The 24,344-nt window shown below is 41.1% G+C and overlaps 1 protein-coding gene across 6 annotated transcripts in view; it reads right to left on the minus strand.

Moving 5' to 3' along the window:
• Positions 1-22,758, minus strand: part of ARMC8 (armadillo repeat containing 8) — a 179,786-nt gene extending 157,028 nt beyond the window's left edge. For 3 of the 6 annotated variants that reach the window (XM_064277268.1, XM_064277271.1, XM_064277269.1), the window contains exon 1: positions 22,462-22,757. In XM_064277268.1, coding sequence (XP_064133338.1) covers positions 22,462-22,506 — 45 coding nt within the window. In that variant the 5' untranslated portion in view covers positions 22,507-22,757. Of the gene's footprint in view, positions 1-21,605; positions 21,721-22,461 lie in introns of all 6 variants that reach the window. The other 3 variants (XM_064277270.1, XM_064277272.1, XM_064277267.1) reach the window with 3 other exon arrangements.
• Positions 22,759-24,344: the final 1,586 nt, after the last annotated feature.

A 24,344-nucleotide genomic window follows, 5' to 3' on the forward strand; every position in this document is an offset into this window, starting at 1 on the left:
CTGACAGGCAACACAACAGAGAACCCCTGAGGAAGCAGGAGAGCAGTGGGATGCAGTCCCCAAATTCTCATAAGACCAGACTTAATGGTCTGACTGAGGCTAGAAGGACCCTGGTGGTCATGGCCCCCAGACCTTCTGTTGGCCCACGACAGGAACAATTCCTGAAGCCAACTCCTCAGACATGGTTTGGACTAGGCAATGGGTTGGAGAGGGATGCTGGTGAGGAGTGAGCTTCTTGGATCAGGCGGACACTTGAGACTATGTTGGCAGCTTCTGCCTGCAGGGGAGATGAGAGGGCAGAGGGGGTCTGAAGCTAGCCGTATAGACACGAAAATAGAGTGGATAGAAGGAGTATGCTGTCTCATTAGGGGAAGAGCAACTAGGAGTATACAGCAAGGTGTAGGGAAATTTTTATACAAGACACTGACTTGTTTTGTAAACTTTCACTTAAAGCACAATAACAATTTCAAAAGAAAAAAAGAGGTTTACATACTTGCTTCAGATTCTTAAAGGCAATTAGTACCCTTGCTTTGGAACTATCCATGGTGTTTGATCAGGCTCAGCCCTCAGCCCACCTCTTCTGACAGCTGGCGGTGTATTAGCTTTGCCATAATGGTACAGCTCACTATCTGTCTGACCTGTCATTCACACTGTGGCCAGTGACAACCAAGCCAGTATTTCGGGGCCGCTTCTTATCTCTGTCTAACCCACCAGGCCTGTGTCTATACTACAATAGCCTTACTTCGTCCTAACTTGAATCTCCAGGTAACCCTGCTACGTAACACAAAAAGCCCTTTCTTTCTGCAGACTCAGCACACCTTGCAGGAGATGACTGGCATAGTTTAGATCAGAGATTATGGCTCTTCAGAGTCAAGTCCCTCCATGATACCCTACATGTGTTTTAAAAATTTATTGTTATGATTTTTACCATTCCAAAATGATTTAAAATGACTTTTTAACTTCACATATATGTTTTTGTAACTGACTGACGTACAGAAGAGTAAAGAACAGGCGTTTTTAACTCAGGATTGATGCACAGGTTTCAGGGACTCCATAAACACCTTGAAATTATGTGTTTTATTACACGTATGCTTTTTCTCTTAAGAAAAAGGTGTCCTTACCCTTAAAATGTTAAGAGCCACTGATCCATATGCTAATGAGTACAAAATAATGATCACCACCCAGATCTAAGTACAGGTATGTGCTTAACATTCCCAATACATTCTGTGAAACAGGATGTTATGTGATTTGGACATTGTCTGAGCATTGAATCAAAACCTTATGGAAGCCCACTTTCAGCCGTCCTTGTTATCATTGCTGCCAAGGCTGCTGCTGCTGCTGGAGCTGGTGGTGGAACCTAGAGGAACGAGCACCACTGGTGGCAGCAGGAGCCAAGGTAGCGGAGCATGCCCGGCCCCACCTGCTGTTCTGCCCATCTAAGCAGCAGAAGCAGCCCTGGCTGTACCCACCCATGGTCCAGTGTTGCAAGAGTGTGGGTTTGGAGTCTATTTGACTCATTGTGACGCTCTAGGACATGGAAGAACTGTGCCACAGGGTTTCTAAGGAGCAGTCGCTAGATTCGAACTGCCAGCCTTTGGTTGTCAGCCAAACTCTTAACCACCACACCACTAGGGCTCCTTAAAATCATTAGGGGGAAATAATAAACAAAAGGAGAGCCACTTTCCCTTTGGGGAAAAAATAAAACCTCATGGGATTACCGATGCATATGCGGTCAGCTTTGCCCGAAAGGACATTAAGTGACATATACCTGTACTTGACTTTTATATCCGTCTTAGGCTGGGTTCTCTAGAGAAGCAAAATTAGTAAAGTGTATAAATATATATATATGAGTCAGAATCGACTCGACGGCACTGGGCACTGGGTTATGAAGGAAACGGCTCTCACGATTGTAGAGGCTAGAATGTCCCAAGCCTGTGGGTCACAATAGAGGATTCTCCTGCTTCACACATCCACAGGAGCTGGTGAACCCATGACTGGCGGGTCAGAGAGCAGGGCTCTTGTTCACAAGCTGTGAAGATCAACGAGTCCCAAGATTCGCAGGCAAGACCGCAAGGCTTATCCCGATTCACGTAGTTGCAGGGGCTGGTGAACTCAAAACTGGAGGTCAGAGAGCAGGGCTCTTGCTCACAGGCTGTGAAGATCTACGAATCCCAAGATCAGCAGGTATTGCTATCTCAAGTCCCAAGAACCGGGGGTCAGATGAACAGGAGGCAGCTGCAGGATCCAGTGAGGGCAAAAGCCAGAAGAATGTCCACTTATATTTGGATGCAGGCCACAAGCCCAAGGAAACTACCTTTGAACTGACTGGCTACTCACAGCAGATCCCACCATGGGGGTGATCCCATATAAACACTGAGAATCATGGCCTAGCCAAGTTGACATACAATCTTAACCATTGCAATATCCAACTGTCTATCATACACCTCTAAGTAAATGCCCTGAAAACATTTCAAACTCAGCATGTCCAAAACTAAATTAATTTTCTCTCCTCACTCCCCTAACACGTTCCTTTCCTAATCTTTACAATCTCAGTAGAGGATACAACTAAACTGCAAAAGTAAAAATCCTGGGAATTGTGCTTGATTCTGTTCTTTTCCTTATTCCCCTTGCCCAATCATTCAACATTTAAAAGAGTTTTTGAAAGTCTAATAAAATTACTGGTGAGGAGTGAGCTTCTTGGCTTGAGTAGACACAAGAGACTATGTGGGAAGCTCCTATTTGGAGGAAAGATGAGAAGACAGACAGGGACAGGAGCTGGCTGAAGAGACGGGGCAATGCAGGGTGGAAAAGAGTATGCTGTCTCATGAGGGACAGAGTAGCAAGGAGCATATGCCAAGGTGTATACAAATTTTTGTTTGAGACACTGACTTTGTAAACTTTCACTTAAAACACAGTTAAAAAAAAAAAAAAAAGGACTTGAGGCAGAGCCAAGATGGCAGAATATACAAATGCTTCTGGCGAGCCCTCTTTACAAAGAAAGACCTGAAAAAACAAGTGAAATGAGTATACTGGTGACAAGCTGGGAACCCTGAGCTTCAAAGGCAAGCTTAGAAAACAAACTGAGGGGCAGGGGGAGGAAGAGACTGTACAGAAGTGGACAGGAGTTCACTGAATCGCGGGGAGCCCTCAGGCACCATTCCTGGAGCCGTAGCAGTGGCAGGCTGGTCCTAGCGTTCAGTCACAGTTTCCTCAGGGAGAAGCAACCAGCCACACGGCCTACTCACACCTCTGGTACCTGAGAAAAACGGTGCTCGTGGCAAAAGCTAAGTACTTGCGTATATTTTAACACGCCCCCCCCCATCCGCAAACCGGCTTCAGCGGATAAATTCCCTGGGCCTGAGATAGACCCTGGTGAGTGCCTACAGCCAACCCCCCAGCCCTGGGGAAAGAAAAAATTTCCATTTCAGGGAAAAGACAATTTCCTAGCTCCACTAACCGGGGGAGCTCAGGACAGAAGCAGCTCCTGTCCAGGCATAAACCATCAGCGGACTTTGAGCACCTTTCCTTTCTGCATGGACCTGTGTGGGCCTATTTCAGGAGAATAGGGCCTTGTTGGCAGACTCCAACCATTTCAGCTGTGTGGTGGAGAGGTAGGTGTTTGATGTTTGACATTGCTTTGCCTATTAAACAAGTCCCTCACCTACCCACAACAGGGACCTAAGGACTGGTAGCTCCACTCAGGTCACCCAGCCACCGGTGACAGGGGTCCAAAGATAACTGCTAACTCCCAGTCCTTACAACCAAAAGCTTTGGGTGCCCATGGTACATCTGCAGAACCCACCCACCTGCACACTCTAGGGAACAGGGACGCGCTTTCCTCAGAGACATTTGGGGGTCAGTTCTCAGGCCCCTGCCTTGTTCAGAGCATGACCCCCTGCTGCAATCAGATACCGGTAACTAAGCCAATCACCCCTGCCCCTCTAAGACTGTAGGACAGAGCCTGTACCACACACTTGATGATCAGCTACCTGGAAACCTGAGCTGAATTCATACAAGAAAACTGAATGGACTCCTAGACTGATATACCTGGTAACAGCTCTAGCCATCTGGGGACAGGGCGCCAGAGCTCCAAAGGTGAAAATCATCAAGCTAGCTCACTTAAGCAACCCATAGGGGTATAGGAAAACAAAACAAAGCAAGAAGCTATGACACAGTAAGCAAGCATAAACTAATACAGTAACTTATAGATGGCTCAGAGACAAGAGTCAATATCAAGTCACATAAAGAAACAGACCATGATCACCTCAGCAGGCTCTCAAAACAAAGAATTCAGGAATCTTCTAGATGAAAGTCCATTCCTGGAATTACCAGACACAGAATACAGAAGTTTAATATACAGAACTCTTCAAGACATCAGGAAGGAAATGAGACAATGTGCAGAACAAGCCAAGGAACACACGGACAAAGCAATTGACGAAATTAGAAAGATTATTCAAGAACATAATGAAAAGCTTAATAAGCTGGAAAAATCCATAGACAAGACAGCAATCAGAAATTCAAAAGATTAACAATAAAATTACAGAAGTAGACAACTCAATAGAAAGTCAGAGGAGCAGAATTCAGCAAGTAAAAGCAAGAATTTCCGAACTCAAAGATAAATCCCTTGGCAATAATATATTTGAAGAAAAGTCAGATAAAAGAGGTTAAAAAAATGAAGAAACCTTATAAATCATGTGGGACTCTGTCAAGAAAAAACCTATGAGTGATTGGAGTACCAGAACAGGGAGGGGTAACAGAAAATACACAGAGAATTGTTGAACGTTTGTTGGCAGAAAACTTCCCTGATATCGTGAAAGATGAGAAGATCTATCCAAGATGCTCATCGAACTCCACATAAGGCAGATCTTAACAGAAAGTCACCAAGACATATTATAATCAAGCTTGCCAAAACCAAAGATAAAGAGAGAATTATAAGAGCAGCGAAGGATAAACAAAAAGTCACCTACAAAGGAGAGCCAATAAGAATAAGCTCAGATTACTCGACAGAAACCATGCAGACAAGAAGGCAATGGGATGACAAATTTAAAAACTGAAGGAAAAAACTGCCTGCCAAGAATCATATATCCAGCAAAACTGTCTCTTAAATATGAAGGTGAAAGTAAGACATTTCCAGATAAACACAAGTTTAGGACATTTGTGAAAACCAAACGAAAACTACAAGAAATACTAAAGGGAGTTCTTTGGTTAGAAAATCAACAATATCAGGTATCAACTCAAGACTAGAACGCTGGACAGAGCAACCAGAAGTCAATAGGACAGGGAAATCCAAAAAAAAAAAAAAAAAATGCAAGATTAAAAACAAAAAAAGCTCAAAACAGGGTTACAGTGATGTTATTATCTAAGAGAAGAAAACATTAGAATAATAAACAGGGATTAAGAAACGTAATCATACACATTCCATATGGAGAGGAAGATACGAAGATACAAAGAAATAAGTTAGGTTTAAATTTAGAAAGATAGGGGTAAATACTAAGGCAACCAAAAAGGAGACAAACTATCCTACTCATCAAAATAAAATATGAGAAAAAAATAGAGGCTCAGCAGAAACAAAATCAGCAACAACGAATATGAGGAAAGGACAATATATAAAGATAATCTACTTGGCACGTAAAATTAAGTGGGAAAAAGAAACTGTCAACACACAAAAAAAGACATCAAAGTGACAGCACTAAATCCATACCTATCCATAATTACCCTGAATGTAAATGGACTAAATGCACCAATAAAGTGACAGGGAGTGGCAGAATGGATTAAAAAACAAGATCCACCTATATGCTGCCTACGAGAGACACACTTTAGACGTAGAGACACAAACAAACTAAATCTCAAAGGATGGAAAAAAATATACCAAGCAAACAACAATCAAAAAAGAGCAGGAGTGGCAATATTAATTTCTGACAAAATAGACTTTAAAGTTAAATCCATCAGAAAGGATAAGGAAGGACACTATATAATGATTAAAGGGACAATACACCAAGAAGATATAACCATATTAAAGTTATGCACCCAATGACAGGGCTGCAGGATACATAAAACAAACTCTATCAGCACTGAAAAGTGAGATAGACAGCTCCACAATAATAGTAGGAGACTTCAACACACCACTTTCGGTGAAGGACAGGACACCCAGAAAGAAGCTCAGTAAAGACACGGAAGATCTAAATGCCACAATCAACCAACTTGACCTCGTAGACATATACAGAACACTCCACCCAACAGCAACCAACTATACTTTCTTTTCTAGTGCACATGGAACATTCCCTAGAACAGACCACACATTAGGTCATAAAGCAAGTCTTAGCAGAATTCAAAACACTGAAATATTACAAAGCATCTTCTCTGACCAGAAGGCCATAAAACTGGAAATCAATAACAGGAAAACCAGGGAAAAGAAATCAAATACTCAGAAACTGAACAATACCCTGCTCAAAAAAGGCTGGATTATAGAAGATATTAAGAATGGAATAAAGAAATTCAGAGAATCCAATGAGAATGAAAATACTTCCTATCAGAACCTTTGGGACGCAGCAAAAGCAGTGCTCAGAGTCCAATTTATATCAATAAATGCACACATCCAAAAAGAAGAAAGGACCAAAATCAAAGAATTATCCCAGCAATTGAACAAATAGAAAGAGAGCAACAAAAAAAAAAAACCCACAGCACCAGGAGGAAACAAATAATAAAAATTAGAGCTGAACTAAATGAAATAGAAAACAGAAAAACAATTGAAAGAATTAACAAGACCAAAAGCTGGTTTTTTGAAAAACTCAACAAAATTGATAAACCATTGCCAAACTGACAAAAGAAAAACAGGAGAGGAAGCAAATAACTTGAATAAGAAATGAGATGGGCGATATTACAATAGTTCCAACTGAAATTAAAAGAATCATATCAGATTAATAAGAAAAACTATGCTCAAACAAATTTGAAAACTTGGAAGAAATGGATGAATTTCTTAGAAAGGGTAGAACAACTAAATAGACCCATCACAAAAGAAGAGATTGAAAAGGTAATCAAAAAACTCCCAACAAAAAAAAGCCCTGGTCCGGATGGCTTCACTGCAGAGTTCTACCAAACTTTCAGAGAAGAGTTAAGACCACCACTACTAAAGGTATTTCAGAGCATAGAAAAGGGTGGAATATTACCAAACTCATTCTATAAAGCCACCATATCCCTGATACCAAAGCCAGGTTAAGGACACCACAGAAAAAGAAAATTATACACCTACATGTAGATGCAAAAATCCTCAACTAAATTCCGGCCAATAGAATTCAACAACATATCAAAAACATAATTCACCATGACCGAGGGGGACTCATGCCAGGTATGCAGGAATGGTTCAACATTAGAAAAACAAGGTAATCCACCACATAAATAAAACAAAAAACAAGAATCACATGATTTTATCAACTGATGCAGAAAAGGCATTTGACAAAGTTCAACACCGATTCATGATAAAAACTCTCAGCAAAATAGGAATAGAAGGAAAATTCCTCAGCATAATAAAGGGCATCTATACAAAGCCAACAGCCAACATCACCCTGAATGGAGAAAGCCTGAAAGCACTCCCAGTGAGATCAGGAACCAGAAAAGGATACCCTTTATCACCGCTCTTATTCAACACTGTGTTGGAGGTCCTAGCCAGAGCAATTAGGTTAGATACAGAAATAAAGGCATCCAGATTGGCAAGGAAGAAGTAAAAGTATCTCTATGTGCAGATGACATGATCTTATACACAGAAAACTCTAAGGAATCCTCCAGAAAACTACTGAAACTAGTAGAAGAGTTCAGCAGAGTATCGGGATACAAGATAAACATACAAAAATCAGTTGGATCCCTCTACACCAACAAAATGACCATCGAAGAGGAAATCACCAAATCAATGCCATTTACAGTAGCTCCCAAGAAGATAACTTAGGAATAAATCTTACCAGCGATGTAAAAGACTTATACAAAGAAAACTACAGTACGCTTCTGCAACAAACCAAAAGAGACTTCCGTAAGTGGAAAAACATACCTTGCTCATGGATAGGAAGACTTAACATTATAAAAATGTCTATTCTACCAAAAGCAATCTATACATTTAATGCAATTCCAATTCAAATTCCAACGACATTCTTTAATGAGACGGAGAAACAAACCACTAACTTCATATGGAAGGGAAAGAGGCCCCAGATAAATAAGGCATTACTGAAAAAGAAGAACAAAGTGGGAGGCCTTACTGTACCTGATTTTAGAACCTATTATACCGCCACAGTAGTCAAAACAGCCTGGTACTGGTACAACAACAGATACATAGACCAATGGAACAGAATTCAGAATCCAGACATAAATCCATCCACATATGAGCAGTTGATATTTGACAAAGGCTCCAGAACAGTTAAATGGGGAAAAGACAGCCTTGTTAACAAATGGTGCTGCCATAACTGGATATCCATCTGCAAAAAAATGAAACAAGACCCATACCCCACTCCATGCACAAAGATGAGCTCAAAATGGATCAAAGACCTAAATATAGAATCTAAAACGATAAATATCATGGAAGAAAAAATAGGGACAATGTTAGCAGCCCTACTACATGGTGTAAACAGTATACAAAACATTATTAAGAATGCAGAAGAAAAACTAGATAACTTGGAGCTCCTAAAAAATCAAACACCTGTGCTCATCCAAAGACTTCACCAAAAGAGTAAAAAGACTACCTACAGACTGGGAAAAAGTTTTTAGCTATGACATTTCCAATCAGCGTCTGATCTCTAAAATCTACACGATACTGCAAAAACTCAACTACAAAAAGACAAATAACCTGACTAAAAAATGGACAAAAGATATGAATAGACACTTCACTAAAGAAGACATTCAGGTAGCTAACAGATACATGAGGAAATGCTCATGATCATTAGCCATTAGAGAAACACAGGTCAAAACTACAATAAGATTTCATCTCACTCCAACAAGGCTGGCAATAATCCAAAAACATAAAATAAGAAACGCTGGAAAGGCTGTAGAGAGATTGGAACACTTATACACTGCTGGCAGGAATGTCAAATGGTACAACCACTTTGGAAATCGGTTTGGCAGTTCCTTAAAAAGCTAGAAATAGAACTACCATACAATCCAGCAATCCCACTCCTCGGAATATATCCTAGAGAAACAAGAGCCTTTACACGAACAGATATGTGCACACCTATGTTTATTGCAGCACTGTTTACAATACAGCAAAAAGATGGAAGCAACCAAAGTGCCCATCGACGGATGAATGGATAAATAAATTATGGTATATTCACACAATGGAATAATACACACCGATAGAGAACAGTGAGGAAACTGTGAAACGTTTCATAACATGGAGGAACCTGGAAGGCATTATGCTGAGTGAAAACAGTCAGCTGCAAAAGGACAAATATTGTATAAGATCACTATTATAAGAACTTGAGAAACAGTTTAAACTGAGAAGAAAACATTGTTTTGTGGTTATGAGAGGAGGGAAGGAGGGAGGGTGGGAGAGGGGTATTCACTAATTAGATGGTAGATAAGAACTACTTTAGGTGAAGGGAAAGACAACACACAGTACAGGGGAGGTCAGCACAACTGGACTAAGCCAAAAGCAAAGAAGTTTCCTGAATACAATTGAATGCTTCGAAGGCCAGTGTAGCAGGGACATGGGCAGGGGGACCATGATTTCAGGGGACATCTAAGTCAATTGGCATAATAAAATCTATTAAGAAAACATTCTGCATCCCAATTTGAAGAGTGGCATCTGGGGTCTTCAACTCTAGCAAGCAGCCATCTAAGATGCATCAATTGGTCTCAACCCACCTGGATCAAACGAGAATGAAGAACACCAAGGACACAAGGTGATTAGGAGCCCAAGAGACAGAAAGGGACACATGAACCAGAGACTACATCATCCTGAGACCAGAAGGACTAGATGGTGCCCTGCTACAACCGATGACTGCCCTGACAGGGAACACAACAGGGAACCCCTGAGGGAGTAGGAGAGCAGTGGGATGCAGACCCCAAATTCTCATGAAAAGACCAGACTTAATGGTCAGAGTGGAAGGACCCTGGTGATCACGGCCCCCAGACCTTCTGTTGGCCCAGGACAGGAACCATTCCCAAAGGCAAGTCTTCAGACAGGGATTGGACTGGACAATGGGTTGGAGAGGGATGCTTGTGAGGAGTGAGCTTCTTAGATCAGGTGGACACTTGAGACTATGTTGGCATCTCGTGCTTGGAGGGTAGATGAGAGGGTAGAGGGGGTTAGAAGCTGCCGAAATGGACTCAAAAAGAGAGAGTGGAGGGAGAAAGCTGGCTGTCTCCTTAGGGGGAGAGTAATTGGGAGTATGTAGCAAGGTGTATGTAAGTTTTTATGTGAGAGAGTGACTTGATTTGTAAACTTTCACTTAAAGCAAAATAAAAAAATTTTTAAAAAGACTTCTTGAACACTCACTGTCTGAATTCAGGTGGGAATCTTCCATAAAGACACAGCAAGATGTCTGGAAACAGCAAGATGTCTGGAAACATACACAATGTGTACCTCCTATTTTTCATACGTTGTCATGGAAGGTAAGGAAGTTCATACAGATTAGTTTAGGACCACCTCCTGACATAACCTGTGCTTAGTAGTACTTTGTAAGTAATTAGTGGCAAACTTTAAAATGTGCTGACTAAATTTTATCTTGAATTTATTATTAAAAACCAAGGGAAACCAAATTCGGTTTAACTTCACAGAAACAAATTTTCTGATTATTGTCAGGTGTCCATATAAGAGAGCAAATTAATACAGAGCTAAAGACAAGGCCAACAAAATGCATATCGTCAAGACCTAAAAAAAAAAAAAATCAAGGAATATTCAGACTTGGAATACCCAATACAGGCATACTGTGTTTTATAGTGTTTCACAGATAACTGCATTTTTTACAAATTGAAAGTCTGTAGCAAGCCCGTATCCGGGAAGTCTATTGGAGGCGCCATCTTTCCAACAGCATGTGTTCACTTCGTGTCTGTGCTACATTTTGCTAATTCTTGCAATATTTTAAACTTTTTCAGCATTATTATATCTGTGATCAGTGATGTTTGATGTTACTATTGTAATTACTTTGGGGTACCACAAACCACACCCATATAAGACGGCAAACTTAATCGATAAACGTTGCGTGTGTTCTGACTGCTCTACTGACCGGCCATTTCCCCTATCTCCCTCTCTCCTTGGGCCTTCCTATTCCGAGACACAATATTGGAATTAGGGCAATTAAAAACCCTACAATGGCCTCTAAGTGTTTAAGTGAAAGGAAAAATTACAAGTCTCTCACTTTAAATCAAAAGGTAGAAATGATTAAGCTTAGTGAGGAAGGCATGTCAAAAGCTGAGACAGGCCAAAATCTAGGCCTCTTGCACCTAAGTCAGCCAAGTTGTGAATGCAAAGGAAAAGTTCTTGAAGGAAAATTAAAAGTGCTATTCCAGGGAACACATGAATGATAGGAAAGCGAAACAGCCTCATTGCTGATATGGAGAAAGTTTTAGTGGTCTGGATAGATCAAACCAGCCACAACATTCCCCTAAGCCAAAGTCTACTCCAGAGGAAGGCCCTAATTCTCTTCAATTCTATGAAGGCTGAGCGAGGTGAGGAAGCTGCAGGAGAAAAGTATGAAGAAAGCAGACGTTAGGTCATGAGGTTTAAGGAAGGAAGGTATCTCCACAACACGAAAGTGCGAGGTGAAGCTGCAAGTGCTGATGTAGAAGCTGCGGCAAGTTATCCAGAAGGTACCTGAAGAAGGTGGCGACATTAAACAGCAGATTTTGAACGGAGATGAAACAACCTCATACTGGAAGAAGATGCCACCTAGGGCTTTCATAACTAGAGTGGAAAAATCAACGCCTGGCTTCAAAGCTTCAAAGGGCAGGCTGACTCTCTTGTTAGGGGCTAATGCAGCCAGCGACTTTAAGTTAAAGCCAATGCTTCTTTACCATTCTGAAAATCCTGGGGCCCTTAAGAATTTTTTTTTTTTTTAAGAATTATGATGAATCTACTCTGCCTGGGTTCTATAAATGGAACAACAAAGCCTGAATGACAGTACATCTGTTTACAACATTGTTTACTAAATATTTTAAGCCCACTGTTGAGACCTGGAGCCCTAGTGACACAGAGCTTAAGAGCTCGGCTGCTAACCGTAAGGTCAGCAGTTCAAATCCACCAGCTGCTCCTTGGAAACCCTACGGGGCAGTTCTACTCTGTCGTATAGGGTAGCTATGAGTTGGAATCGACTCAACTGCAATGGTTTGTTGAGACCTACTGTTCAGAATAAAAGATTCCTTTTTCAAAATATTACTGTTCATTGACCATGTACTTACCTGGTCACCCCAGAGCTCTGATGGAGATGTACAAGGAAATTAATGTAGTTTTCATGCCTGCTAACACAACATTCATTCTGTAGCCCATAGATAAAGGATCAATTTCAAGTCTTAATAAGAAATAGATTTTTCTGAAAGTATGGCCCCCAGACACCCTTTTAACTCAGTACTAAAGTCACTCCTGAGGTTCCCCCTTGAGCCAAAGATTAGATAGGCCAATAAAACAAACAATAATATACACAAAACGAACAATACACACAGCCCAACCACATATACAAGACTAAATGTGCACACCAGCTCAGTGACAAGGACAAGAAGGCAGGAGGGGACAGGAAAGCTGGACAAATGGAAATGGGGAGCCCAAGGTCGAGAAGGGGCGAGTGTTGACGAGTTGCAGGGTTGGCAACCAACGTCACAAAACAATATGTGCGTTGTTTAATGAGAGACTAATTTGCTCCGTAAAGCCTCATCTAAAGCATAAAGAAGGAAGTGGGAAGAATTAAAAAGAAGTTTCCTAAGAACCAAATATCTTTGAAGAATAAGAACATGCCCTCATACTTGTATAACCCTTTCCAGTTGACAAATCACTTCTTGATATTTACTAGACTTTTATGATAAAAGCAATACACAGTTCTTACAAGAAAATTTCAAGAAATTTAAAGTATAAAAGAGAAAATCACTTTTATATTCATGGTCTCAATTGATCCTTGCAAATAACTTGTTGCAATACATATGGCAGACCTTTTTCTAGCCTGCTGTTTTTTTCACTTAAAAATAACGTTTTCTTATATCCTAGGCTTTAATAACTAAATGGGTGGAACACAATTTATTTCACCAAACGTCTGTGAGTGGACATTTGTGCTGCTTCCTATTTTTCATTCTTAAAAATAATGTCGCAATGCCCATCCTCATTCATAAATCTGTGCAAATCTCTAAATCTCTCCTCAGGATAAATGCTAAGAGTGTCATGGATTGAATTATGTCCCCAAAAATATGTGCTGTAAATCCTAATCTCCATGCTTGTGGTTATAATCCCATTTGGGAACGGGTTGTTTTTGTTATGTTAATGAGGCAGGATTAGATCCCGAGTCAATTTCTTTTGAGATATAAAAGAGATTTAACAAAAAGAGCAGAGATAGGGGAAGACAGATGCCAAACCACATGAAGACTGCCCAGGAGAAGAAGCTCAGAGACAAGGACCTTCCTCCAGAGCCAAGAGAGAAAGCAAGCCTTCCCCTAGAACCAATGCTCTGAACTCAGACTTCTAGCCTCCTAAACTGTGTGAAAATAAATTTGTTTGTTAAAGCCAAACAAGAAAAAGAAAAGAAATACATTTTTTAAGGCTATTGCTGCCATAGATAGTGATTCCTCTGATGGATCTGGGCAAAGTCAACTGAAAACCTTCTGGAAAGAATTCACCATTCTAGATGTTTGAATCACGGGAGGAGGTCAAAATATTAACACTAACAGGAGTATGGAAGAAGTTGATTACAACCCTCATGGATGACTTTGAGGGGTTCAAGACTTCAGTGGAGGAAGTAACTGCAGACGGGGTGGAAACAGCAAGAGAACTAGAATTAGAAGTGGAGCCTGAAGATGTGACTGAATGGCTGTAATCTCATGATAAAATTTTAACAGATCAGGAGTTGCTTCTTATGGATGAGCAAAGAAAGTGGTTTCTTGAGATGGAGTCTACTCCTGCTGAAGAAGCTGTAAACACTGTTGAAATGACAACAAAGGATTTAGAATATCACATAAACTTAGGTGATAAAGCAGTAACAGGGTTTGAGAGAACTGACTCCAACTTTGAAAGAAGGCCTACTGTGGGTAGAACGCTATCAAACAGCATCCATCACACGCTACAAAGAAATCTTTCACGAAAGGATATCAATATACTTCGTGTATGGATACAGCAAACTTTATTATTGTCTTATTCTAAGGAATTGCCATGGCTACCCCAACGTTCAGCAACCACCAACCTGATCAGTCAGCAGCCATCAACATCCAGGCAAGCCCCTCCACCATCAAAAAGATTACAAACATTACCAAAAATGACGAAGAGAAACCAGATAACTAGGAGCTCCTAAAAATCAAACACCCATGCTCATCTAAAGACTTCACCAAAAGAGTAAAAAGACCACCTACAGACTGGGAAAAAATTTTCAGCTATGACATCTCCGACCAGCGCCTGATCTCTAAAATCTACATGATTCTGTCAAAACTCAACCACAAAAAGACAACCCAATCAAGAAATAGGCAAAGGATATGAACACACACTTCACTAAAGAAGATATTCAGGCAGCTAACAGATACATGAGAAAATGCTCTCGATCATTAGCCATTAGAGAAATGCAAATTAAAACTACGATGAGATTCCATCTCACTGCAACAAGGCTGGCATTAATCCAAAAAACACAAAATAATAAATGTTGGAGAGGCTGCGGAGAGATTGGAACTCTCATACACTGCTGGTGGGAATGTAAAATGGTACAACCACTTTGGAAATCTATCTGGCATTATCTTAAACAGTTAGAAATAGAACTACCATACAACCCAGAAATCCCACTCCTCGGAATATACCCTAGAGAAACGAGAGCCTTCACACAGACAGACATATGCACACCCATGTTTATTGCAGCTCTGTTTACAATAGCAAAAAGCTGGAAGCAACCAAGGTGTCCGTCAACGGATGAATGGGTAAATAAATTGTGGTATATTCACACAATGGAATACTACGCATCGATAAAGAACAGTGACGAATCTGTGAAACATTTCATAACATGGATGAACCTGGAAGGCATTATGCTGAGCGAAATCAGTCAGAGGCAAAAGGACAAATATTGTATAAGACCACTATTATAAGATCTTGAGAAATAGTATAAACTGAGAAGAACACATACTTTTGTGGTTACGAGGGGGGGAGGGAGGGAGGGAGGGAGAGGGTTTTTTACTGATCAATCAGTAGATAAGAACTGCTTTAGGTGAAGGGAAGGACAACACTCAATACATGGAAGGTCAGCTCAACTGTACTGGACCAAAAGCAAAGAAGTTTCCGGGATAAAATGAATGCTTCAAAGGTCAGCGGAGCAAGGGCAGGGGTTTGGGGACCATGGTTTAAGGGGACTTCTAAGTCAATTGGCAAAATAATTCTAGTATGAAAACATTCTGCATCCCACTTTGAAATGTGGCGTCTGGGGTCTTAAATGCTAACAAGCGGCCATCTAAGATGCATCAATTGGTCTCAACCCACCTGGAGCAAAGGAGAATGAAGAACACCAAGGGCACACGATAACTAAGAGCCCAAGAGACAGAAAGGGCCACATGAACCAGAGACCTACATTATCCTGAGACCAGAAGAACTAGTTGGTGCCCGGCCACAATCGATAACTGCCCTGACAGGGAGCACAACAGAGAACCCGAGGCAGTAGGAGATCAGTGGGATGCAGACCCCAAATTCTCATAAAAAGACCATACTTAATGGTCTGACTGAGACTAGAGGAATCCTGGCGGGCATGGTCCCCAAACCTTCTGTTGGCACAGGACAGGAACCATCCTCGAAGACAACTCATCAGACATGAAAGGGACTGGACAGTGGGTAGGAGAGAGATGCTGATGAAGAGTGAGCTAATTATATCAGGTGGACACTTGAGACTGTGTTGGCATCTCCTGTCTGGAGGGGGGATGGGAGGATAGAGAGAGTGGGAAGCTGGCAAAATTGTCACGAAAGGAGAGACTGGAAGGGCTGACTCATTAGGGGGAGAGCAAGTGGGAGTAAGGAGTAAGATGTATATAAACTTATATGTGACAGACTGACTTGATTTGTAAACGTTCACTTGAAGCTCAATAAAAGTTAATAGAAAAAAAAGATTACGACTTGTTCAGATGATGGTTATCATTTTTTAGCAGTATTTTTTAATTAAGGTATGTACATTGTTTCTTTAGACATAATGCTACTGCATACTTAATAGACTACAATAGAGTGTAAATTTAACTTTTATATGCTCTGGGAAACCAAAAAATTCCTGTGGCTCGCTTTATTGCAATATTTGCTTTACTGTGGTCGTCTGGAACTGAACTCGCAATATCTCCAAGGAATGCCTGTATATTTCTAATAGCTACTTGTCAAAAAAAGGCACATTGGCACTGGAATAAGATTATAAAGATATCTAAATTAAATAATTAAATAATAAATTAAACTATGTCGGCATCTCCTGCCTGGAGGCGAGATGAGAGGGTGGAGGAGGTTGGAAGCTGGTGAAATGGAGATGAAAAGAGAAAGTGGAGGGAGAGAGCGGGCTGTCTCATTAGGGGGAGAGTCATTGGGAGTGTGTAGCAAGGTGTATATGGGTTTATGTGTGAGAGACTGACTTGATTTGTAAACTTTCACTTAAAGCACAATACAAATTATTTTAATTAATTAATTAAAATTAACGAGTACTCTAGTTGTCTACACCAGCCTACTATGTGATTCAAAGACGTATGATTACTTTACCGTTCTCACACCATTAGAAAGTGACCAAAGTGAAACACAATCATCCCCTTAACAGGATCTTTCACAGAACACAAATTTTTCATTTTGATGAAGTCTAACTGTTTTCTCTTACGAGTTGTGTTTTTGGTGTTACAGCTAAGAAGGCTTCACCAAACCCTAAGTTCTGCAGATTTTGTCCTTTTTAAATCTAAAAGTTTTATTTTATATTTTATAGTTAAATCTATAATCCATTTTGAATTAAACCTTGACCTAGATCTCATACAAAAATTATTTTTGATTATTTAAGAGAATGAAAAAACAAGCTACAGACTGGGAGAAAATATTTGCAAAGCACCTATCTAAGGACTCCTATTTTGAATATATAAATAGCTCTCAAAACTCAACAGTAAAAAAAGTAAATAATCCAATAAGGAAACGAACAAAAGGACACGAAGAGACATTTCGCCAAAGAGGATATACATGGATGGCAAATAAGTAATGAAAAGATTTTCAACCATTAGGAAAATGTAAATTAAGACTATAATGAGATAGCACTACACACTTTTCAGAACAGCTAAATAAAAAATAATGACAAGACCAAATGCTGGAGAAGATGCAAAGAAACTGGCGGAAATGTAAAGTATTACAGCCACTCTGGAAAATAGTTTGGCAATTTCTTTAAAAAATAAACATACATTTACCATTCGACTTAGCAATCACACTCCTGGGCATTTGTCTCTGAGATACAAAAACCTGTACATGGTTGTTCATAGCAGGTTATTTATAATAGCCAAAATCTGGAAATAACCAAAATGTCTTACAATAGGTGAATGATTAAACTGTGGTACATCCATACCATGGAATATTACTTAGCAATAAAAGGAAGTCTTGATACACATAACTTGAATGGACCTCAAAAGTATTATGCTGAAGGACAAGAGCCAATCTCAAAAGGTCACATACTGTACAATTCCATTTACGTAATATTATTGGAAATGACAAAAGTATAGCAATGGAGAACAGATTAGTGGTTGCCAGGGATTAGGTACAGCAGAAGCAAGGGGAGATGTATGAATCTAAAGGGGTAGCGTGAGTGATGGAATAGTTCTGTATCGTGACTGCAGTAGAGGTTACGTGAATATATACATGTGGTAAAATGATACAAAACTATACACATACTTTAGACTAACATCAATTTCCTAATTTTGATATTGTACGACAGTTATGTAATATGTAACCAAGTGGGGAAGCTGGGTGAAGGTACACATGACCTCTGTACAGTATCTTTGCAATTTTCCATGACTCTATAATTATTTCAAAATAAGTTTTTAAAAAATTCAGCATAAATTTGGGAGACATGATAGAATTTATAAATTTGTCAGAAAGGGTGACATCGTAACGCTAAACACAAATCAAACAAGGATGGGGTGGTCATGGTGCAGTCCAGTAAGAGAGTTGGAGAGTTTGTCAAACTTCCCAATAGAAAGAGCTCGATCAAACATTTATTGTGTACCTAGTACATGCAAAACATAGTGCTATAAGTAGTAGTAGTATAAAAAAAAAGGTCAAGCGCTTACCTTTAAATTAATTTACTTCTGAGACCAGTTGCTGATGAGCTGATTCCAACTTATGGTGGCTCCATGTGTGTCAGAGTATAACCGTACTCCACAAGGTTTTCAATAGCTGATTTTTCAGAAGTAGACTGCCAGGCCTTTCTTCCGAGGTGCCTCTGGGTGGACTCCAATCTCCAACCTTTCAGTTAGCAGCTCAGCGTATTAGGGAGGTGCAAACAGTTAACATGCTTGGTTCGAGCCCACCCAGAGGCACCTCGGAAGAAAGGTCTGGCAATCTACATCAAAAAAAATCAGCCACTGAAAACCCTATGGACCGCAGTCCAGTCCTACTCTGACACACAGAGTCTCCATTAGTCTGAATCAATGTGGAGGCAACTGGTTTCTGAGAAGACAAAATAATTACTAAAGGCCTCAGAGTCTTGCAAAAGCAGTTTCCTTTGTCTGGAATGCACTTTTCCTGTCACTTCTAGTTAGCTCCCACTCATCCTTCAACTCTCAACTACTTCTTCAGGGAAACCCTCCCCAACTCTCCCTATTGTCTCCCATGTTAGATCAGCTTCCCCTATTACACACACTCACCAGAAAAAAACACTGCCATCAAGTAGATTCGGACAAATAGCGACCCTATAGGGTAGAGCAGAACTGCCCCGTAGGATTTCCAAGGAATGGCTGGTGGATTTTAACTGCCGACCTTTTGGTTAGCAGCTGAGCTCTTAACCACTGCACCACAGCACCCCCTATTTTTCATTCTTGGCACTAATCAGCATTCACAAACAAGTAACTGTGTGATTATTTGATATTTATTTTCCCCATTAGCCTACACTCTCCAAAAGAGCTGAGACAGGTCTGTGTAGATTACTGCTGTATTCCCAGAACCCAATGGCATGCCTAGCAATTGACAGAAGCTCAAAATACACTACATAAATAAATCCATACAAAGCTATAATTCATATGCTCAAATGAGTGGACAGACAATAAGAGTTACTGGGGTTTGGAAGAACTCAAGGTCACTTCAACCTGAGAAAGACAGTTAATATAGGATAGGATGTTCATGCAAAGGATTAAAACAAACAAACAAACCAAACCTGCTGCCGTGGAGTCAATTCCGACTCATAGCCACTCCACAGGATAGAGTAGAACCGCCCCATATAGTTTCCAAGGAGCACCTGGTGGATCTGAACTGCTGACCTTTTGGTTAAGCAGCCGTAGCTCTTAACCACTACACCACCAGGGTTTCCACGCAAAGGATTACCAAAAAAAAAAAAAACCAAACCCAGTGCCGTCAAGTCGATTCTGACTCATAGCGACCCTATAAGACAGGGTCGAACTGCCCCATAGAGTTTCCAAGAAGCACCTAGCGGATTCCAACTGCCGACCCTTTGGTCAGCAGCCATAGCACTTGATCACTACGCCACCAGGTTTCCATGCAAAGGATTAAAGAATCTCAAATTCGATGATGAATATGAACGTCAGCTTTTCAGCAACAGGAACTCATTAACAAAGTGAACACACGAAAGTGTCATGTCCAAAGTGTTCTTTAGGGAAAGTAAAGTGCAGATGAACCTAAACTGAAAGAGTAAGACATTACAGACAAGTAAAAATAATCATGAAGATATTACTGTGGCAGAGCAGGCACAAATTGGTAAGGTCCTTAACGCTAGTGCGGCCACAGGAAGAGAGAGCTGTGAGAAACACTAACAATGAACAAACAACAGAACTTAAGGACTGATTAGATACAGGGGCATGAAACGGACAAGTCAAAGAGTAAGGAGATTTAACATTGAGTGATCAGTGAAAGACAGTACCATTAATAAAAAATTGGGAAGTCATGACTAACTCCTTGTCTTAGAAGAAATGTGCTTTGTTGGAAATATGTGGCATCCACACAACTGATGATATGAGACTAGATGTGAGAGAAAAGTCAAGGCTGGCAGGGTAGATGTGTGAACTGATCACAGTTAAGGCCAGGAGAGTGAGTGAGATTTCAGGGAGAAAACATAAAGGGCATTTAAAGCAATTTGATTTCCACCTTGTTCAAATTATGTTTATCAAGGTATTAGTCTTCCAGGCTATGAGCTCCTTGAGGGCATGTCTGATCTCATCCTTGCATTCCTGAAAGTACACCACCTAGCACCTACACTTTGTACTCCAAAAAGCAGTGCCTTTGACAGTGGGGTTTTTTTGTTTGTTTGTTTTTTTGGTAGCAGTACTTTGAAAGGTGGAGCTTTTACTTTAAATTAGTAAAATCAGTTCTGATACAAATCAACCAAGTGAGTTTAGATAGTTCAAGTCATTTATCCAAAGCTAATTTTCCAAGGCTCTACAACTGAAGAATTGACAGACTAGACTTTAGGACTCTGATAACCTATAAAAATAAAAATAGGCACCCAAAAAGACTAGGGCTAACGCAAATCCCAATTACAAGTAAGGAATACTCTTCAAGAAGTTTCTGAATAAAATTAAGCAGGAAATATTGATAGAGTAAAACAGATGAAAATTTTCAATCATATGCACTACACAAGCTGACAATGTACAAAAGTAAAGAAGCTTCAGGTGAACTGAAGGATAATTGAAATCTAAATAGATAATTAAAGGGTAATTGAGAAAAGACACGACACCTATCCTTTTTGAAAGAACACAACCAGGGAAAAGTCACTGGGCTGCTTTCCCACAAAACATTCCTGGGCATTACAGTCAGAGATGGAGTAATGGGCTAATCTGATCCAATATATCAGTGAGCCATATTTCCCCATTTGCAGTTTAAAAAAAATAAAGTATTGTTAAAATGGATCAGGGGACAAAATTGTTGACAACCCCTCAAAATTAAATTATTATTGTATTGTCAATTTATTCCTTTTTGAGGTTGCAGTATGCCACATTGCTCTAATCCTGAATCATCAACAACGTCTTAGGTGCTTTCAGATAGGAGCAAGTGTTTGTGGGACGGCAAAAAACAGAAAAGAAACCGGTTGGAGTAACCGACTCTAGGAACCCAACAAATCATCTACAGTCTAACTACACCCTCTCATTGTGTTAGGCTGGCTTCCACCAAAAAAAACCAAACCGGTTGCCGTCGAGTCGATTCCGACTCACAGCGACCCTATAAAAATAGCTTCCATAAAAAAAAAAAAAAAAAATAGTAAGTGTAAAAGTCCAACAACTCAAATAACCACTGGTAGACTAACCATTCACAGAGTTGGGCAGTTCGAACTTGCTGCAAAAGCTTTGTAAGTTATCTCCAGGTAAGTTTCACACCCTGGTCCTGGTTTTTTCACGAGCAGCAGAGTAAAAGCCTTTTTTCTTTTTAATTAAAAAAAAAAACACACATTACTTCCCAGCATGATAATACGTTCCCTTCTTGCAATAAATGAAAATTGGGTCTCTTTTTCTCAGTGTTTGACTCCCCTTAGAGAAAAAAGGAATGCCAAGCCCCAGAAGTTTAGCGTTCCTTTAAACTCAGAACCGCGATTTCCTGGGCAGAGCGGAGAAAATAACCACAAACCGTAGAAGCAAGCCGCTGCAGCCCGTGCCCGGCAGCTGGGACGTGATAAGAGCAACACAGACCTGGACTGGCAGCTCTGAGGCTTCGGAGGGGTGGGGCTGGGGAACGGCCAAGGAGTCTGCACTTCTACTTGCTAAAGGTTCAGGGGGCCGAGTGGAAGTTCGTTCCCAGGCCGGCAGCAAGCCCGGCGCCTCACAGGCAGAGCCGCGGCCCGGAGAAAGGGCATCGCTAAGAGGAAGGTTCACAGAAGCGCTTGGCAAAGCCCAAGCCGCGCCGCTGGGTCAGTTGCCCGCACGCTCCACCACCCTGTCCACCAGACGCCGTCCTGGGTCCGGCACCAGTGGGAGCCTACAGAGTTGGAAACGTCTGTAGCTCGGCCGGGTACCATCTATCCCGTCCGCCCACCCCTCCTTACGCCCCGATCCGAGGTTGAGCCGGAGGCCACCCCAGGGGGTGGTGCCCAGGAGGCACGCCGCGCTTGGGGGAACGCTGCCGGGCGAGCTAGGGCTCCCGGGTCACGGCTGCGGCGGGTCACTCACCGAGAGGACGCTCATGCGGATCGGGGTCTCCAATAGGCACGCCATCTTGAACCGTCCCACCCAGCTGCTCCCGACGCCTTCGCGGGTGCCAGCACTTTCGACAGCGAACTCTTGGGGCCAACGGTAGCCACCTCTGCAAAAAATCAAGTGAGTAGACGAGAACGTGGTACGCTCTGGACACCGCTGAGATATCGGAAAGGCCCGCAGAAGGGAGAGCAAAGGGGAACCGCGCAAGGGTCCTCCCTACGAATCGTCGGCTCAGAAACAGCAGCTACTCTCGGGTTAGAGAGAGGGGCTGGGGCAGCAGTTTCCGCATGCGCAAAAAAATCTGCCGGCCCCACCTGTCTCTTGCGATGGGCGGAGCCTCGGGGGCGGAGTCTCGCGCTGGAGCTGCAAGTTACGCCGACTGGTTCGTTACAATTTGTGGGTTAGTGTAGTTGTATCCCGGAAAACTAGTATGTGGAGCCGTGTATATAGTTTGAAGTGCACTTTTACATCCATTGTCTCTCTCTTTTCACCAATCCCTTGGCATCGTTATTATCTCCATTTTACAGGTGGAGAAACTGTGGCTCAGAAAAAGCTTTTCTGAGTAAGCGGCTATTTGCTTGAGGTTACCCGCAAAGCTAGATCTCGTAACCAGATCTTCTGCCACCGTTAAGAGTGTTTCACGCCCCAGCGCTGAAGTGTGACCCGCTTTAGCATTGTCTGCCCGACGCATTTATTCTGGTGTAAAGAGCCAGAATGCCTGGGTTTTTTATCCTTGCTACTTCACTTATCAGCTGCTTAATTTCTTGATCAGTTACTTAACCTATTAAGCTTAAGTTTCTTCATCTGTGAGATAAAGGTTATGAAGATAGAGAAGTCAATAAATGTAAAGCGCTTAGAATATTACTGAAACATAGAAAGCTACCTGTATATGTGTTAGCATTTCTCCAGCCTCTGAATCAATTGGGAAAAATTAGGGCAAATATCTGAATAATTCATACTAAAAAGTTATGATAACTGAAGCCAAATAAAAGTATGGTCCTAATTATATTTTTATAATTGTAACATATATATGTTATAGTTTGTGGTCATGAATTGAGCTGTCCCTTTTTTTTTTTTTTTTGGTGTGGATCAAACTGCTCTTGACTTAGCTAGACAGGTTTTACCTTTGTCCTGCTCGCAACCAGTAAGGTTTTTCACAGGACAGTTGCAATGAGCCTCTTACATTAGTTGTCTTTCTTCTATTTCTATGGCCACTCCCTGATTCAGGCTGTTATTACCTCTCCCCTGGACTAGCGCAACATCCTTCCAACTGGTCTTGTAGCCTCTAGCCTCCCCTTCACTTTGCTCTTCACATTTTCCCATCTTCCCCCTGTACATAATTTCTAAATTTATTGTAGCATTTGTCATCGTTGCTTGTGGGTCTGTGATCCCCAAGAAACTGTGAGTTCCTGGAAGGCAGGAATTTCATTTTAGATATTCATTCTGCTGTAACATTGTTTCCCAAACTGAAGTAATCTGCCTACCACCTACCTGCCAATCTACATCTGGGTATTATCATTCACTCAATATTTTTTCTTTAAAGCGAATGTTGACTCATTTAAAAATTTAAGCCTCATCCTAAACCATGATACTTTGTGAAATCAAGTTTGTTGTGCTCCTTATATTTTATTCTAGTACACATTGACATAAATATACAACTACAAAAAAGTTTAAATGCCCATCCATGTACCACCTAAAATCCTGCCATGTACCACATCCCACTACAGGACAGAGCATAACCCTTTGTTGTTGGTTGCTGCTGAGATGACTCCAACTCCTGTCAACCCCATAACCCGTAGACATAGCACAAAGAGGTTTCAATTGAATTTTCAGTTGACATGTGTATGATACAAAGT

The sequence above is a fragment of the Loxodonta africana genome, chromosome 26 (genome assembly GCF_030014295.1).
Source record: "Loxodonta africana isolate mLoxAfr1 chromosome 26, mLoxAfr1.hap2, whole genome shotgun sequence".
Taxonomy (NCBI): Eukaryota; Metazoa; Chordata; class Mammalia; order Proboscidea; family Elephantidae; genus Loxodonta; species Loxodonta africana.